This window comes from Hevea brasiliensis, chromosome 16, assembly GCF_030052815.1.
Source record: "Hevea brasiliensis isolate MT/VB/25A 57/8 chromosome 16, ASM3005281v1, whole genome shotgun sequence".
NCBI classification, from domain to species: Eukaryota; Viridiplantae; Streptophyta; class Magnoliopsida; order Malpighiales; family Euphorbiaceae; genus Hevea; species Hevea brasiliensis.
The window spans coordinates 66,960,757-66,979,655 of record NC_079508.1 but is presented as its reverse complement, the minus strand read 5'-3'; the positions used below and the strand labels follow the sequence as shown (position 1 = coordinate 66,979,655).

At 34.4% G+C, this 18,899-nt stretch overlaps 1 protein-coding gene across 1 annotated transcript; it reads right to left on the bottom strand.

Annotated features, from left to right (window-relative positions):
* Positions 1–11,486: 11,486 nt before the first annotated feature.
* LOC110631799 (protein NRT1/ PTR FAMILY 6.3) lies at positions 11,487–15,866 on the bottom strand. Its single transcript, XM_021779764.2, has 5 exons — positions 15,294–15,866; positions 15,005–15,182; positions 14,862–14,901; positions 13,971–14,533; positions 11,487–12,447 (listed from the first exon to the last, which is right to left on the bottom strand). Exons 1-5 carry the CDS (start codon positions 15,409–15,411, stop codon positions 11,589–11,591), a joined length of 1,758 nt encoding a protein of 585 aa, XP_021635456.2. The 5' UTR covers positions 15,412–15,866; the 3' UTR covers positions 11,487–11,588.
* Positions 15,867–18,899: the final 3,033 nt, after the last annotated feature.

Below are 18,899 nucleotides of genomic sequence, written 5' to 3'. Positions count from 1 at the left end.
GTTTAAGTAAAAGCAAGTAAAACCCCTCTCCTTCTCTGCCTAATATTCTTCTCCCTATTTAAGCAAACTCGCGGCTATTCTTGATCTCTTATAAACCTAAAACAGAAATATGTGAGATTTATATATTTAATATATATATATTCTAAATATATTTTATATTTTAAATTTATAATAAATCAGTCTAAATGAAAAAAATTCATCTATTTATATATTTTCTATTCTTTATATATTTATGCGTTCTTTAAATTTTTTTTGTCATAAGACAAATATACGAGGAAGGAGAAAACTTGAAGAAATTGAAGCTTTGAAATTGGTCAATTGAGGTAATTCTCTCTCTTCTTATTTGAAATAGTTTATGCTTATGGAAATGGTGTTATGTTAGTGAAAATTTCTTGAAAAAGTGAAAAATCATACATGAAGGATGTTTTATGGAATTGGGCCACCTTGAGAAGGATTAGGGTTTGATGGTAATTGATGGTATTAAACATGTTTTATGATAGTTATGAAGTGTTGAATTTGATTAGTGTAGTGAAATTTACATGAATTAAGCAATTAGAAATTAGGGTTCTTGGCAATTGGGAAATTGGAGAAAATTTGGGGATTTTAGTGAATTGATGCCCAATTGACATTATTTATGCTTAAATTGGTCAACTGGTGTGCTTATAAGTGTGATTGAATGCATGGAATTGAATTGAAGTGTGAATGTGAAAATGCCTAAATCTGGACAGCTTGACCCTTGCCCACTCAAATGGCTATAACTAAAATTTTGTTATTCCAATTGGTGTGAGGCCAATTGGAGATGAAAATAAGACCCAAAGCAACAATTTTCATGTAGAAATCTTACCCTAAAATTGACCATAAATTAGTGTAAAATTTGGTTAAATTCGGATTAGGTACCCTGCCACTGGACAAAACTAACCATATGAACAGTACATATTCAAATGGTCATAACTTGGTGTAGAAAGGTCCAAATGATCTGATTTTTATACCATTAGAAAGTTTAGACATAGTATAACAACTTTCATGAAGAACACAAAATCAAATTCTGACCATAACCTAGTCAAATTGCCAATCAAACTTAAGTCACCAAATCTGCTAGACCTAAATTTACCCAAAATTTCTGGGTTTTGTCCAATCCTGTCAGCCTTAGTAAAAATGGCATAACTTGAGTTACAAAACTCCAAATAGAGTGATTCAAAAAGAAAATTAAAGCTAAGATATTAAGGAAAAACTTTGATGAAAAAAAGTTGGCAAAATTTCCACTGTAGATAGGTCCAGTAGAATAATAAATTTTGGAAATAAAAATTGAGTTAAAATTTCTCTTCATTTCTCTTCCTTTCTCTTTAATTCTCCCTTCTATTTATTGTCCAAACAAAGAAATTTAAAGAAATGAATTTTCTTTCTTTTCTCTTCTCTCCATTTCTCTCAATCCAAACAAAGGGTTAGGGAGTTTTGAATTTCAATTGGTAATTAATGCCAACACAATAGTAATTCAATATGTGGTATGTGGGTGTAATTAGAACTAGTATACCTATTAAGTATAAAAAAGTCAATATTTTACCTAATTGGTCAAATGAATAGCAATCACCATAATAAAAAAACACAAAGAACTTGACTTATGAAACCTTATAAGTGAAATTAGTATATAAAAATTTAATTGTTGGACTTATTGTTAGAAATAATTTGGATAAATCTTGAAACACCTTAATTTTGTATTTCAGTGGGAAAGGAGCCTTCCGAAGAAGGAAATAGACAGGAGTGAATTAAGGAAAAACTAATATACGAGGTTTGTGCATAATAATTTTTGATTTCTTGTTGCTACTTGAAAATTTATTTGAATATGTATAGTGAACAATTTGTGCTTATTATGACTTTGAGAAATGCTGTGTTGCCTATTTTACAATGAAAAATGCTTAGTGCATTGCATGGAATATTTGAACTATATGATTTTAAATTTGGTTTTGGATTCACACTTGGCAAGGCAATATTATTATTTTCCTCCTCCATTCATAGGGTTGAGATTGATTATGTTCTTCTCTCTTTGGCTTGCCAGTCTGAGGTTGAGATTGGATGAGTACTCATACAACTAGCTAGCCACCTCCCTCATTAATTTCGATTAGTGGGGTTGAGATTGCTTTGTCGTGGTATACAACACGGCATTGATTGAAAATTTTATGTCATGACCTAAGTTGTGTTATTAATTGGCAACACTATGATTTATAAATTATTTTGATAAAATAGTATTGTAAATGTTGACATCAATTTCATGAAATGTGATTGTAAAAGGGTTTAAATATTTGTTTATCGATATATGCTTTTATGTTCAACAACTTAAATTTTTTATTGTGCACCACTGAGTATAATACTTAGCGATGACTTTTTCTTGCTGTCACAGACAGGGGGAAAGATAAGGCAGCAGAGTGAGCTGCTTTTAGCTGCAGTGAAGGAATCTTGTTGTGAATCTTGTATGGGTATAAAATTTTATACCCTTGTAGATTTATTTTGGTGTAAATTAGTTATTCATATGTATTGTAGAACTTTATGAGCAGTTGTACCTTAAAGTTGTATAAATAATATTTTTGGTTTTTCCTTTCTGTTATTTGAGACTTTTGAATGTAAATTGAATTAAATTAAATGACAATGAGGTTTATTGAAATTGTGTTGATTGAGACGAATTATGTTGAAAATTGTTGGAGTTGTGGTTGTGAAAAGTATTGGGAGTGTTTTTAATAGGTTTTAAAGAACTATTTTCTCAAATTACAGCTGCACTCTGCCGAAATTTTTATAAAATTTTCAAAATGTCGAATAAATCAAAATTCTACTTGTGACCTAAACTCCAATTAATGGCTTTTTAATAATGATTTAACATCACTTTACATCTTAAAATGAATTGAATTTGTTTAAAATCCTTTGTATTGTATTTAATGAGTTATTGGTTGGTGAAGTTCTGTAATTCATTAGGTATACTACGGGATCATGTTATGCCTTACAGAGGGGTAAGGTGTGACATGTTAGAGATAGGCTCTTTGCAAACTACCTCAGAACCTAGAAGTGAACCTTGGATCTTTGTCTGACACAATCAATACTGGCACTCCATGAAGTCTCACTATCTCATCAAAGTACAGTTTAGCCAATCTGTCCAAGCTATAATCCATCCTCACAGGCAAAAAGTGAGCAGATTTAGTCAATCTGTCCACAATGACCCATACTGCATCATGATTCTTCTGTATTCTCGGAATACCCATCACAAAATCTATCATGATTCTTTCCCATTTCCACTAGGGTACTAGCAATGGATGTAGTAAACCAGTTGGCACTTGATGCTCTGCCTTCACTTGGCCACATACTCTGCTATGTCCTTTTTCATCCCTTTCCATCAATAATGTTCTTTCACTGTTCTGTACATTTTAGTGCTACTAGGGTGCATAGCAAAAGAAGAATCATGTGCTTCCTTCATAATGACTTGCTTCAATCCCACATCATTTGGAATGCACATTCTGCCCTAGTATAACAGTAAGCCATCATCATTCACTGTAACATCTGGCTTCTTACCATTCCGATTCTCTTCCATCAATTTCTGATACTTTTCATTATTCTGTGCAGCTGTTTTTATCTGATTGGTCAACATTGGCTTCACTTGCTAAGCATTTATCATCTGCCCCTCCTCATATATCTCCAGATTTGCATGTAGTGCCCTCAACTCATGCACCATAGACAAAGGAGAAACCCTTAAACTAGCCATAGTCTTGCGACTTAAGGCATCTCCTACTACATTTGCTTTTCCCGGCTGATAATCTATTAAGTAGTCATAGTCTTTAATCAATTCTAGCTATCTCCTCTGTCTCAAATTCAACTCCTTTTGTGTGTCCAGATATTTCAAGTTCTTGTGATCTGTGTAGATATAACACTTTTCTCCATACAAATAATCTCTCCAGATCTTCAGAGCAAATACAATAGCTGCTAGCTCCAAGTCATGTGTAGGGTAGTTTCTCTCATGTGACTTCAGTTGACGTGATGCATAAGCAATGACATTTCGATCTTGTATCAGTACACAGCCTCACCCATTGTGAGAAGCATCACTATAAATAGTGTATTCTTTACCTGGAGTAGGTAAAGTCAGGATTGGAGCTTCAGTCAAATATTTCTTCAACTCATCAAAACCCTGTTGGCATTTATCATTCCACTGAAATTTTACATCTTTTCGAAGTAGTTTGATTAGTGGAGATGCTAACATAGAAAATCCCTTCACAAAATGGCAGTAGTAACCAGCTAAACCCAGAAAACTGCAAACTTCTGTAACATTCCTGGGCGACTTCTAATTAAGGATAGCTTCAACCTTGCTGGGATCTACCTTTATACCTTCAGCTGATATAATATGCCCCAAGAAAAAAATTTCCTTCAGCCAAAATTCACACTTTGATAGCTTAGCATACAACTATTTCTCCCTTAGAGTCTGTAGCACAATCCTCAGGTGTCTGTCATGCTCCTCTGCATCCTTAAAATACACCAAGATGTCATCAATAAACACCACAACAAACTGATCTAGGTATGGCCTGAAGATAGTGTTCATCAGGTCCATAAAAGTAGCTGGAACATTGGTTAACCCGAATGGCATAACCAGAAACTCATAGTGGCCATATCGAGTTTTAAAAGCAGTTTTTAGAATGCTCTGCTCTTGCACCTTCAACTGATAATACCCCGATCTTAAGTCAATTTTGGAGAATACAGCTGCACCCTTCAACTGATCAAACAAATCATCTATGCGGGGCAATGTATATCTATTCTTTATTATCACCTTATTCAACAGTCTGTAATCGATGCACGAACGGAGAGTACCATCTTTCTTCTTGACAAACAGGACTGGTGCTCCTCAAAGTGACACACTGGGGCGAATAAAGCCCTTATCAAGCAACTCCTGTAACTGTACCCTCAGCTCTTTTAGCTCAGCAGGTGCCATTCTATACGGGGCAATAGAGATTGGGTCGACACCAGGCATAACCTCTATTTCAAACTGTACTTTTCTTTCCGGAGGTAGCCCTGGTAATTCTTCAGAAAATACATCCAGAAAGTCACATACAGTAGAAATATCCCTCACTGTTGGACTCTCTACCTGGGTGTCTCTCACATGGGCTAAATATGCTTCATACCTTTTTTGGATCATTTTTCTAGCTAGTTTAGCTGAAATGAGATTTGATGGCAATAACTACCTCTCCCCATGTAATACCACATCACCATACTGAGGGAGATCAAAAGTAACTATCTTTAGTCTACAGTCAATCATAGCATGATGCCTGGCTAACCAATCCATACCCAAGATGATGTCATAATTTCAGAAGGGCATTTTTATCAAATCTGACAAAAAAGTATGTCCTTGGATCACCAAAGGACAATCCTTATACATCCTGTTTACCTTAACCTCTTGTCCCAAAGGACTAGTCACAAACACCTCAAAATCTATTTTCATACAAGGAACAATAGTAAAGCAAGCAATGTTGGCACTGACATAAGAGTGTGTATACCCCAGGTCAAACAATACATACACATATTGGTTAAAGATTAAGAAAGTACCAACAACTGTGTTGGAAGTCTTGGCCTTTTCTCTCTGTTTCATAGTATACACTCTAACTGAAGTACCCCCCTGTTTTGGCTGGTTCACTGTACTCTGGCTACCAGGTGTACTACCCCTACCTCTACCTCTGTCTCTGTTAACTAATGGTGAACCTCTAAGGTTAGAAGCTTGGGCTGATCCCTCTGACGTAGCAGATGGTCCAGAACGGCCGACACTCGTACAATTCTTAGCAAAATGACCGGTCCCTCCACAGTTAAAATATGCTCCTGTGGCTCTATAGCATACCCCACTATGTGTCTTACCACAAGTCTCTCAAAGTCAAACTGACAGCGTATCTCTGGGTGTTGCTAGGTTTGCTGACCGAATCGGGGTGGTCTCTGTCCAGAAGATCTGCCTCTACCAGACTTATGTGAACTGGATCCTCCAAATTTTTTTCTTTTTCCTGACCCACTATCAGAAGCTTGACTAGTAGTCTTTCCACTTTTTTTCTTTTCCTCTGACCCCTTTTTAGGTCCCCCTTCCAATTCAATTCTCTCCAGTTCTAGAGCTTGTGAAATCAGTTCTGAAAAATTCTGATGTCCAAACTCCACTAATTGCATTCTCAAGCTAGGCCTTAACCCAGCCTCAAAACATTTACAATGGTCTCTAGCAGTGGCAAGTAGGGTTCCTGCATAGTGACTCAGCCTGAAAAAATCCCTTTCATACTCTATTACTTTTCTGTCCCCTTGCTTAAGGCTCAAAAATTCTTGCAACTTCATGTCAACATATGTATTGAGGACCCATTTTTGCCAAAACTCCCTTAGAAAATCTAACCATGTGGGGACTGGGGGCTCCACTAGACTATGGGGATGGTCTTCCACCACTCACATGCATCCCCTTACAGAAAAGAAATAGTGTACTAGAACTTTAATTCTTCTGTACAGTATAGCTTCTTAAACACCCTTTCCATTCTCTCCAACCACTGCTCAGCTTCTAGTGGATTCACAGTTCCCTTGAATTCAGTAGCTCCATACTTTATCAGTTTATCATATTGTCTGACTGGAGGTTGGGATTGCATTGCTGGTGTTTGAGTTGGGATTTGGGTGGGTATGGGACTTGGGTGGGTATACTTCCAGCCATTTGTTGAAATAATGCAGCCATCTGCTGAGCGAACTGAGCAGGAAACTGCGGCATAAGTGGAGCTGGTGTAGCTGACCCACTAGCATTCTGTAAAGCTGGGGCTTCCTCTTGTGTCTCAGCCGTAACTGATTACTCAACAGAGCGGTCTCCTTCTTCCATATTCAATGAGAGAATATTTTATCTCTTGAACAAGCAACATAGGGAGATTTCCCTCCATTAGTTTATATTCATGATTTAAATATATCATATGTATCAATTAAGAACACTTGAGCAGTTATACTTGTCAAGAAATTAATTCAAATGCATAGTTCAAAACTCATTCAAAACATGGCTCTGATACTACTCCAACATGTCACACCTTACCCCTCTGTAAGGCATAATATGATCTCGTAGTATACCTAATGATTTACCGAACTTTACCGATCGATAACTCATTAAATACAATACAAGGGATTTTAAACAAATTTAATTTATTTTAAGATGTAAAGTGATGTTAAATCATTATTAAAAAGCCATTAATTGGAGTTTAGGTCACAAGTAGAATTTTGATTTATTCGACATTTTGAAAATTTTATAAAAATTTCGGCAGAGTGTCGGCTGTAATTTGAGAAAACAGTTCTTTAAAACCTGTTAAAAACACTCCCAATACTTTTCACAACCATAACTCCAACAATTTTCAACACAATTCGTCTTAATCAACACAATTCAACACATTTTCAATAAACCTCATTGTCATTTAATTTAATTCAATTTACATGCAAAAGTCTCAAATGATAGAAAGGAAAATAAAAAATATTATTAATACAATTTTAAGGTACAACTGCTCATAAAGTTCTACAATATATATGAACAACTAATTTACACCAAAATAAATCTACAAGGGTATAAAATTTTATACCCGTACTAGATTCACAGCAAAATCCCTTCACTGCAGCTAAAAGTAGCTCACTCTGCTGCCTTATCTTTCCCCCTGTCTGCGATAGTAAGAAAAAGCCATCGCTAAGTACTATACTCAGTAGTGCATAATAAAAAATTTAAGTTGTTAAACATAAAAGCATACATCGATAAACAAATATTTAAACCCTTTTACAATCACATTTCATAAAATTGATGTCAACATTTATAATACCATTTTATCAAAATAATTTATAAATCATAGTGTTGCCAATTAATAACATAACTTAGGTCATGACATAAATTTCCAATCAATGCCGTGTTGTTCACCACGACAAAGCAATCCCAACCCCACTAATCGAAATCAATGAAGGAGGTGGCTAGCTAACTGTATGAGTACTCATCTAATCTCAACCTCAGACTGGCAAGCCAGAGAGGGAGGAACATAATCAATCTCAACCCATAAATGGAGGAGGAACACAATAATATTACCATGCCAAGTGTGAATCCAAAATCAAATTTAAAATCATATTGTTCAAACATTCCATGCAAAGCACTAAGCATTTTTCATTCCAATTTTTCATTGTAAAATAGGCACCACAGCATTTCTCAAAGTCATAATAAGCACAAATTGTTCACTATACATATTCAAACAAATTTTCAAGTAGCAACAAGAAATAAAAAATTATTGTGCACAAACCTCGTATATTAGCTTTTCCTTAATTAACTCCCGTCTATTTCCTTTTTTTGAAGGCTCCTTTCCCACTAAAATACAAAATTAAGGTGTTTCAAGATTTATCCAAATTATTTCTAGCAATAAGTCCAACAATTAAATTTTTATATATTAATTTCACTTATAAGGTTTCATAAGTCAAGTTCTTTGTGTTTTTTATTATGGTGATTACTATTCATTTGACCAATTAGGTAACATGTTGACCTTTTCATACTTAATAGGTATACTAGTTCTAATTACACCCACATACCACATTTTGGGTTACCATTGTGTTAGCATTGATTGCCAATTGAAATTCAAAACTCTCTAAGAGAAATTCTAAATTTTCAATTTTTGTTTCCAAAATTTACTGTTTCATTGGAACTATCTACAGTAGAAATTTAGCCAACTTTTCTTCATCAAAGTTGTTCTTTAATGTCTTAGATTTAATTCCCTTTTTGAATCACTCAATTTGGAGTTTTGTAGCTCAAGTTATGCTATTTTTACTAAGGCTGGGCGGATTGGTCAAAACCCAAAAATTATGGGCAAATTTAGGTTTGGCAGATTTGGTGACCTAAGTTTAGTTGGCAATTTGACTAGATTATAGTCAGAATTTGAGTTTGTGTTCCTCATAAAAGTTGTTATAATATGTCTAAGCTTTCCAATGGTGTAAAAGTCAGGTTATTTGGACATTTCTACACCAAGTTATGATCATTTGAACATGTGCTTTTCATATGATTAGTTTTGTCCAGTGGCAAGGTACCTAATCCGGATTTAACCAAAATTTACACTAACTTGTGGTCAGTTTTAGGGCAAGATTTTTGCATGAAAATTGTTGCTTTGGGTCTTAATTTTCATCTCCAATTGGCGTAACACCAATTGGAGCAACATAATTTCAGTTATAGCCATTTGAGTGGGCAAGGGTCAAGCTGTCCAGATTTGGACATTACCACATTCACACCTCAATTCAATTCCATGCATTCAATCACACTTATAAGCACACCAATTGATCAATTTAAGCATCAATAATGTCAATTGGGCATCAATTCACTAAATCCCCAAATTTTCTCTAATTTCCCAATTACCAAGAACCCTAATTTCTAATTGCTTAATTCATGTAAATTTCACTACACTAATCAAATCCAACACTTCATAACTATCATAAAACATGTGTAATACCATCAATTACCATCAAACCCTAATCCTTCTCAAGGTGGCCCAATTTTATACAACATTCTTCATGTATGATTTTTTACTTTTCCAAGAAATTTTCACTAATATAACACCATTTCCATAAGCATAAACCATTTTAAATAAGAAGAGAGAGAATTACCTCAATTGACCAATTTCAAAGCTTCAATTTCTTCCAGTTTTCCCCTTCCTCTTACTTCCAATCTCACTATTAAGGCTCAAAATAAATTTTTCTCTCAAGAAGCTATGGAAATTATAGGGAAATTTTGGTGATTTTAGAGCTTGAAGTGCTCTTTAATGAAGGAAAGAGAGAGAGAGAGTGGAATCGGCACCCAAGAGGAAGAAGACCAAAAAATTTGTTTTTCTTTTTAAGTTGTTAATTATCCAATAATTTCATAAATTAAAATTATAATTTATTATTGTGTCATCGATGATGTCATAAAGTATTAAATTTTTAAATTTTCTTTTCCCTTTTTCCTTTCTTCCTTACACCTCTTCATTTTTAATCTATTTTTCATAATTTTGATTTCCTATATTTTAATGGACGTTTAGGCCAAGAGTCATCTCCAAGGGTGAATTGACTATATTGCCCTTTATCGGTCTGATCCGTTTTTCCAACAGCACTAGATTGCTTCCTGAACTCTGATTCAATTATTTGAGCTGGTTCTTGATTACTTTATGTGGTTTTCACATTTCCACTAACTTCGCAGTTATCCTTAGGCCTGGGGTGTCATAGGTTCTCATACGAAATTAGGGCAACAACTGAGCTCGCAATCACTTTCCATTTCGGTCACCCATCACCGGGACCTCAGCTCATTTAACTGATCATGCTTTGTTTTTCTTATTTTCATTTTACTTTCATATAATTTCTATTAATTTTTATTTATGACTTTTTTTTCAGATGATTTAAACATAATTCTAGACATCCTGACTATCCGGACAGACACTAATCACCGAAACAGTAAAATGTATAGACTATTTAATATAGGGGTGTTACATTTAGTTCCATCAAAATGACTTATTTAATTTAACTCAATCCTTAATACTCAATTTAGTATTTTGTACATTCAAATTTATATATAATGATCTAATGGTCAGATAAATCTCAAATTCTAACATATTTTGAAGACAACCATATACAATATCAATACCATTTTTAGCATTGAATTATCTCTACATCATGAGATATCAATATATTTATCAAACCCTTCAAATTCTGAGTTTTTCAGAAATCATTCTTACTCAGATAATTCAAATAAAATAATATATTTATCCAACCCTTCAAATTCTGAATTTTTTAGAAATCATTCTTACTCAGATAATTCAAATAAAATAATTTAAATCTCATAAACTACAAGTCCAAAATTCATCAAATTTTAGCACAACAGCCCCAATATCCTCAAGATCATCTCCACAAATTTCATAATTTTCTAAGCAACCTAACTATTTATTTTCCTCAAATTTCTGTAGCCAAAATTTAAAATTCCATATGCAAACAATCTATGTTCAACAATTTATTTCTCTAAATCCAACCACTTAAAAATTCTCAAATTTTAAACATAACTTCTACACATATAGTACTTAAACATATTCAAAAATTAATGGTGAAAAATGAACCAAACTCACCTGAATAGATGGGAGAACTGCTGCCCCTATAGAGTTTTACTTCTACTACTATTCACCTTCTTTCTCCCCTTTTCTCTTTTTAATTTCTTGTATCATAGACCAAAAATCCTTCTTTTCTCCTTGTTGGTGTCCTTTCTTATTAGAGAAACTCCATAAAATCCAACCATCTTTCCTCTCTCTTTCCTTCTCTTCTTCTCCTTCTTTCTTTCTTTTCCTCTCTTCCCCTTTTCTTCCTCTTTCCCTATTCTTCTTCCTATTCTTTTCTTTTCTTTTTTTTATTTTTTTATTTTTTTTATAGAATCTGCTGGAGGAGTCACGTGGATGTGCAACCTGCTGTTGATCTTTCTAAACCAAATTTCATTTTGGTCCTTCAACTTTTCAAAAGTTAATTTTCCATTCAAAAGCTCATAATTTATTTATTTGTACGTATATGTCTTATTTGTACATATAGTAATAATTAAAAGAAGAAAAAATCCTTCAGTGCATAGCAGGCTCATCAAGTTCCTCCAGTTCGACGCCTGCCTCAGCTAACCTCTTGTCCTTGTAGACATACCATTTAGCACAAGCTAAAAATATCACAAAGTTCAAAGCACTCAAAGTGGCCAACAGCCAGTAGAAATCATAAAGCTTGCCGTGGTTCAGATTATCTGCTAGCCATGGCTTGTTCGCTGTCACCTTGTGCACTATAGTAACCAGCAAAGAGCTAAAGAAAAATCCTAGTGAAAGAGTGCTCAAAAATAGCCCTGTGCTCATTGTCTTCATTCCTTTAGGGCACTCCCTTAGGAAGAAATCAAGCTGCCCAATATATGTAAATGCTTCACCAGACCCCACAAAGAAAAACTGAGGGACCAGCCAGAACACACTTAATGGGATCTCTGCAGTTGGATCGTTGGTCAAACCATGTGATCTTGCGGCTCTTAACCTCTTTAATTCGCAGAGTGCTGCTGCTATCATTGCAACAATGGAGAAGACCAGACCCACAGCTATGCGTTGCAATGGGGTTAGGCCATGTGGGTTCTTGAGAAATTTTTTAGCAATTGGAACTATAAGTCTGTCATAAACTGGCACAGTCAAGAGAATGCTACCAACGAAGAAGACAGTTAGGGAGGCTGGCTGTATCTGGAAAGATTTACCAATGTGACGGTCCATTGTTGTTGCTTGTGACACAGAAAATGTGGTCATTTGGGCATACACCGTCCAAAACATGATAGTAGTAGCCCAAATGGGTAACATTCTAAGCACCATTTTCACTTCCTCAACATCTGTTAAGGTTGATAGATTCCACTTGTTTATCACAGTGGTTTCTGGATCCTTGATTGCTGCTCCATCCAGGAAACTGCACCATTAAAGTAAACCAAATGTTAAGACATAAACGTAATCAAATAAGAGATCAAGAAAAATAAAATGCAAGAAAAACACCCATGAACCTAGCAAGAAATAGTTGGTCTGTTGGTGGGACCTGTAATGACTACAAATATCTTTTGCTGTTTGTTCTTTTGTCATTGTAGGTCACATGTAATTCTCAGGCCAAAAAGTGTCGAGAGAAGGGTTAAAAATCTTCTATTATTAGACAGTGATAAACAGTGGACACATAGAAAGAAAGAATTTCCTTGTCCGTGAGTTAGAGCAGGGGAAACTGTGAAGACAAGAACCATGATTATCGATTTGAGACAGACACTCACTCTGGCTTTAGTCACTCGTGATCTCTTCCTGGTTCCCTGATGTATGCTAGTTAACCATATCACTGCTTCAGTTTCCAATCTGTATTAGTATATTCATGGGGAACATTAGGTTCAGAATAATCTATAAAATTCAGCAAATCCTGTCATCTTTTTACTGAATCTATAAACTCAACCTCCTCGTAATTAATTTCACTGAATCTGAGAAGTTAAAGATTCAGATTTTGGGGACTATAATGTCTTTAATTACAAGAAATTTTAGGGCTGAATTTATCAAGATTTGGGGGGCTAGCTTAAAGGGTCAGATGCAATAGGATAGTTTTAGCTTAAAAGCAAAGAATATAAGAGATACATGTATATGTATATTTATGTGTGTGTGGAACTGATTCCAAGAAAGTCAATTGGGCATTTGATACTTTATTGATATGCTATCCTAAATGTAAAAACTGAGACCAGTAATTATGCTCACAGATCGGCTAAACAAAGAACAAGATAACAACTGAACAAATGAATACAACATAGACTAATCTGTATTTGGTCCTAAATAAAACAACTATCTGCCTTATAAAAAAAATGACATACTGCTATTCTTAGCATAAACTGGTTTTTGGGTTATTAAGTTTAGCAGTAGCACACACATTCAAAACTGTAAAACAAACTTCGCTGTCCATTTTCACATAGCCCGTATATGGGTGAACAAGAATGCAAGAACCTGAGACCAATAATTATGCTTTCAGATTGGTTAACACCAACGCTTTATGTATATCCACAAGAGTGACCCACATGGAAAGATAATATAAGTGTACTGCCAACTACCCCAACCCACAAGGTTGAGTTGTATGGGATTGATCTTGTTGAGTTTTTCCTAATTTACTAATTATTAAAATTTGATTTACCAACTACCCTAATTATAAGCCCACATTGCGAGCTAGCATATCATGTGTACTAAAATAATTAGCCTCCCCTACCTAATTCAAATCTTAAAAATGTTAAACTTCAACAGCGTTAAGAAAAAGCTGAAGTAAATTCTTAGTTGCTTTATTATAGAGGAAAGTAAAAAAGGAGTAGCTATTTTTTTTTCTACAAGGAGTTTCTAAATTTAGTTGAGATGGATAGATTCAATAAAAGACTAAACAGTTTCACCAAAAGAAAAAGAAAAAGAAAGAAAAAGAAAACTAACCGTAATTGTCTGCTGTGGGGAAGTTTTTGCTTGTTCTTCTTGCTTCCCTCTTCAATAACATCAAGATCGTAAAGAAATGATGGATCGGAAGGCATTTCTAAGTGCCTTTTCCTCCAAGCACCCACAAACACTGTGGCAATCTGTGTCAATGGACTACCTGCCAATTTCTTGAATCGATATCGCCTTGTGCCAGACAGAAACAGGATTAGGCCTAGTACAATAGCACAAGCACACATGCCATATCCCCATCTTCTCCCTATATTATCTTGTATGTAAACAAGAACTGTAACTGCACAAAGTGAGCCAATGTTTATTAAAAAGAAGAACCAATGGAAGAAGCTGGCCATTTGCTTCCTCTCTTTCGGGTCTGTCTCATCAAACTGGTCCGAACCAAAACCCGAGACACTTGATTTGAGACCGCCGGTGCCAAGGGCGTACATGTACATGGCTAGATATAGAACTGTCAGTTGCTTGCTGTTTGCAGGAACGCAACCGGTGTCGTTGACGCATTTCGGTGGCCTGAGGCTTGGTAATGCGGTTGAGATGGTCAAGATTGTGATACCCTATAATCAGCCAAAAGAAAATAAATAAATTAATATTAAGGACCTTTTAAAAAAATATATATTAAGGAAGCATATCTTTGTGACCAAAAAAGATAAGAAGTGCTGGTGCTATATTGTATCCAAAGAACTGAAAAATGTAAATAACGTGTACCCACAAAACTCAGATGCAGGTAAAGGGGAGAGGCAGGGTTGGTACCCATGGCTTGGAGTACTATAGGTCATAGATATACTGTATATATTTTTGTTTTTCACCTTTTTCATTTTTGTGTTAGATCATATTAATTATAGGAAGGAAATGGTTTAAATAGGGGTTGGTGGCCTTAGTTACCATTGCTTGCACGGTGGCAAAGATGGCGATGGTGAGATACCTGTCAAAAATAAAAGAAAAATCTAATCAACTCCAAATTTTGGTACAGATGAAAATGAAAAGATACCACAAAAAATAAGAGCAAGGATTGAAAGAAATCAAACCTTCCAAGAAAGGTGTCAGCGATAAAGCCACCAAGCAAACACAGCATAAAAGAGGTTCCAAGGAAATTGGTGACTGTATTGGCAGAGGTAGCATTGCCCATGTGCATTGTACCCGTCAAATAGGTTACCAGATTAACAACGATACCTAGTGTAGTAAGCCTCTCACAAGCCTCTCCCCCTGAGAAAAAATAAAATTCCTTCGAGCTAGAGTTACAGAGAGGATATACAAGAAAAAAGAAATCTAGGAGAAGAGAAAGCTTTCAATTGGGATGCATGCGTTAATAAGGACCTAGAATCATGGCAGCACTGGCCCAGCCACCAGTTTTGGAGCGCTCGGCTGGGCGGCCCTTGTAGTCCCAGGCATCCGGGAGTGTTTTGCCCAGTGTTTGAGGAAGATCACTAGCCATTAATTGGTGTTGCACTGTTTTCGTTAGCGGGGTTCTGTCTTGGATCGACAGACAGAACTGAACTTGGAAGAGGGATGCAAGATACCAGTGAGCTACTGAAAGGAAAAAAACTGTGGCACGATAAAATATGGAATGATGGTGGCTTTTGTAGTGGGAGCTTGGGGACCTTATTGTGTTAAAATATGAATTAGCATAATCTCGGACTAATAGTAATACCTGTGCCTTACTCTTAATTGATTACATATAATAGTATCTCAGCAATTGGAACCATGGTTAGAGATGGCTGGTTAAACGACTGCTATTTCCATCTATAGTAGGAGGGAATATATAGGTTATCAGATCAAATGGAAATATGTGCTTTCTCCTAAAAATTTTATTCTGAAGTGGGAGTTGCACTCTCTTCTTCATACCAAATTATTATTTTTAGTGAGATTATTATTCTCTCAAACCAAATAATAGTTCATCTTTTCAGTTTTATAACAAATGATGCATAGATACTACTGTCTTCATAATTTCTCATTCTAAACATTTTTTTTATAAGCAAAAAATATTATTATTAATTAAATCCAAGAAAAATTTAACATGGAATATCCTCAGGTTAGCAGATTAATCCAAGTATAATCAACTTAGGCCGTATCATGCTAAGTGAAAAAATCTGGAAAGCAAGAACCAAAGTCTAGTACACCATGACCAAAAAGAAAACATACCAGCAAAGATGAATAAAACAGAAAAATAATGTGAGAACTAAACCACAAAAACCAACGCAACAACAAAAGAGATTCTCAACCAAAACCGTGTAGCAGCACTCTTGAAGAGCCTCGCATGACAAAGATATGAAGGAAACCCGAAAACACATTCTAAACATTTATAATTTCATTCTCTTGGTGATCATCACAAAATGTAAGCAGTTGATAAATATCTTTGACATTTGGCAAAAGCAAAAGCGGTTCAAAATCTTTTTGCTATAAGAGCCACTGAAATTTTTAGTAGCTTCAGAAAAATTAATCATATACTAAAGATCTAAAGTAGGTCCTTTTCCTGTCAATAATTTTAAAGAGTCAAAGATCCTAGCTAATTTCTGGATTAACTGTTCTTAAATAGTAGGTCCTTCTTTTCCCTTAACAATCCCATGATTAATTAAGTCTTATGTATTAAATAGGGTATCAAGCAACAACATATTGGACTAGTATTCAGAATGTTGGTATTTCATTACTCTAGCTGTCCTCAAATAGAATGCAGCAACTAGTGGCCTCTCTTGTATTAGTGAATTGGGATTCAAATCTTGACAGACTTATTATTTATTTCCAAACTCAGTTTAGATGATCTGTCTATGATTAGACTGGAAATGTGGAATTATACTTTAAAGTGTTAGGAAACAGAATATATAGATATGATCCAAGAGGTAGGTGCTCATTTTCCCACCTGCAACCATGAAAAATGACCTTTCGAATTTTGATTAGCATTCTTTGAATATACATTTGATAATCGCTCTGAACTAATATGGTACCAGTAGCTTACTAATTAAAGTGGACCATGGTAGGTTATTTATTTATTTGTTGTTATGAGAATGAAACTGAAGACGACTTATTATTGGTCGGTTGTGTGGCGTCTCATCTCTAACACTGGAAACTTTTTATTTTCTTGTTCTATAATTGGATGATTGTCATCGTAGAGTCAAAATCAACAATAAAATGGCTGGCTTCTGACAAAAACGATTCACTTTATAATGTGGGTAGATATATTGAGAAGATGGTATCAAAATGGGATCAAGCTATTCAAGAATATTTTTCCAAGTATTCTTTCGGGATCCCCAAGAGCCAAAATCCCGTGTTTAAATAAAGACATGCACGACAAGTGGCTCAATCATAGCTCTTTAAAATGAAAAAAAAAAAAAAAGAGAATATATTATGCATTAATTGGTTCGTTAATCTCTTACTGAAAGATCCCTATAATAATAGAAGAGAGAGAGAAGAGATTGAACCATTGAATCTCATCTCAGTATCTCATTTATTCATGGTGCCGCATTAATGATGAGTAGGTGTGCCAGTTTATTTGTTATTAAGGAAGAAAAATTAGGGTCAAACCATTCCTTAATAATTAGTTTTATCCATAGATGATTATATTTTTTTGATAAATTTGTGGCTTTGAATCATAACTCATAAGATAACCTATATATATAAAACTTATAAGCTTAACTCATGCATGGTCGGCACAAACTCTTATATGATAACATCTGCAGGCTAGGGTTTTCTTTTAATTAAGATGATAGAATACAAAGCTAGTGTTAATTAATTAAGTGGAAAACGAGATGTCATATATCATCAAATTAATGTGCTCTATTCCATTCTTAATTTATATTTATACTTGTTAACCATTGGAAACTGCCAAAGAACAAGTAGCTAGTCTGGAAGCTAATTCAATTAGGCCTTTCCATGCTATTGCGGCCTTTGCCAAAGGTATATTTACTGATTACTATGCTCTCTCATGTTAAGCTTTTTTTTTTTTTTTTTCTAGAATTTTTTTTAACGAAATATTTGCTTATAAAAAAAAATATTATACTCTCTGTCTTCTAAAAGGATGGACATTGCCAAATGCCAATGGCATCTGCAGGATATATATCTTCTGGGGGGAGTTCTACTTGCGAAAATCCACCTAAATCATATGATCACGTGTAATTTGTCAAGATTATGAATTAACAAATTAATTTTTTTGTTTTATTAATTTAAGCTCAATTTATTTATAAAATGAGTTTTAAATTAAATATAAATTTAACTCAATTATAAAATTAATTCAATTGAATTAAAATCAACTTCATTCTATCATATATGCTTTCTTTGATATAAATCATATATAAGAAAAGGATTAAACTGAATTTTCATATAATCATATAACTTTTAGCTTAATTTTGATTTATTTTAAAATAATTCTTCAAATTAAAATAATTGAATTTTTTCACTTATTATATTTCTAATTTATAAACAAATATATTTCATTTAGCCATATACGCCATTAGGGGGATCATCGAAAGCAATTCAAATTGCTACTTCAATTCTATGGAAGCTTGGTAAAAAAAATGCAAGAGTGAATATGCTAGTGGGATGAATTAACAGTGGTTGGTTGCCTTTATGCATATGATTTGACAAGTGAATTCCCTAAACATGGGGGAAGTTTCAACTGGGGAAGATTCATTTTAATTGCTGGAGAGACAAATATGATTAAAATGCGTATTAGTCAACTATCAAAAACACTTGTTTAATCATTCATTATTAGTTAAATTTACTTTAGACAATAAGAAGTGGGTTAGCAATGTATCAATTTATGTAGTTAGGTTTCTAATTTTTTTTTCTGCAACCATTATTTAATAAATTAGCTAATTAATTAAGCCTAAAATCATCATAATTAAACTAGTCCTTCAAGTGTGGAACGCGCGATTTACTCGCTCTCTGAATGGGTAACTAAAAGAGAAAGTATCAATCTGTGGGCTGCTC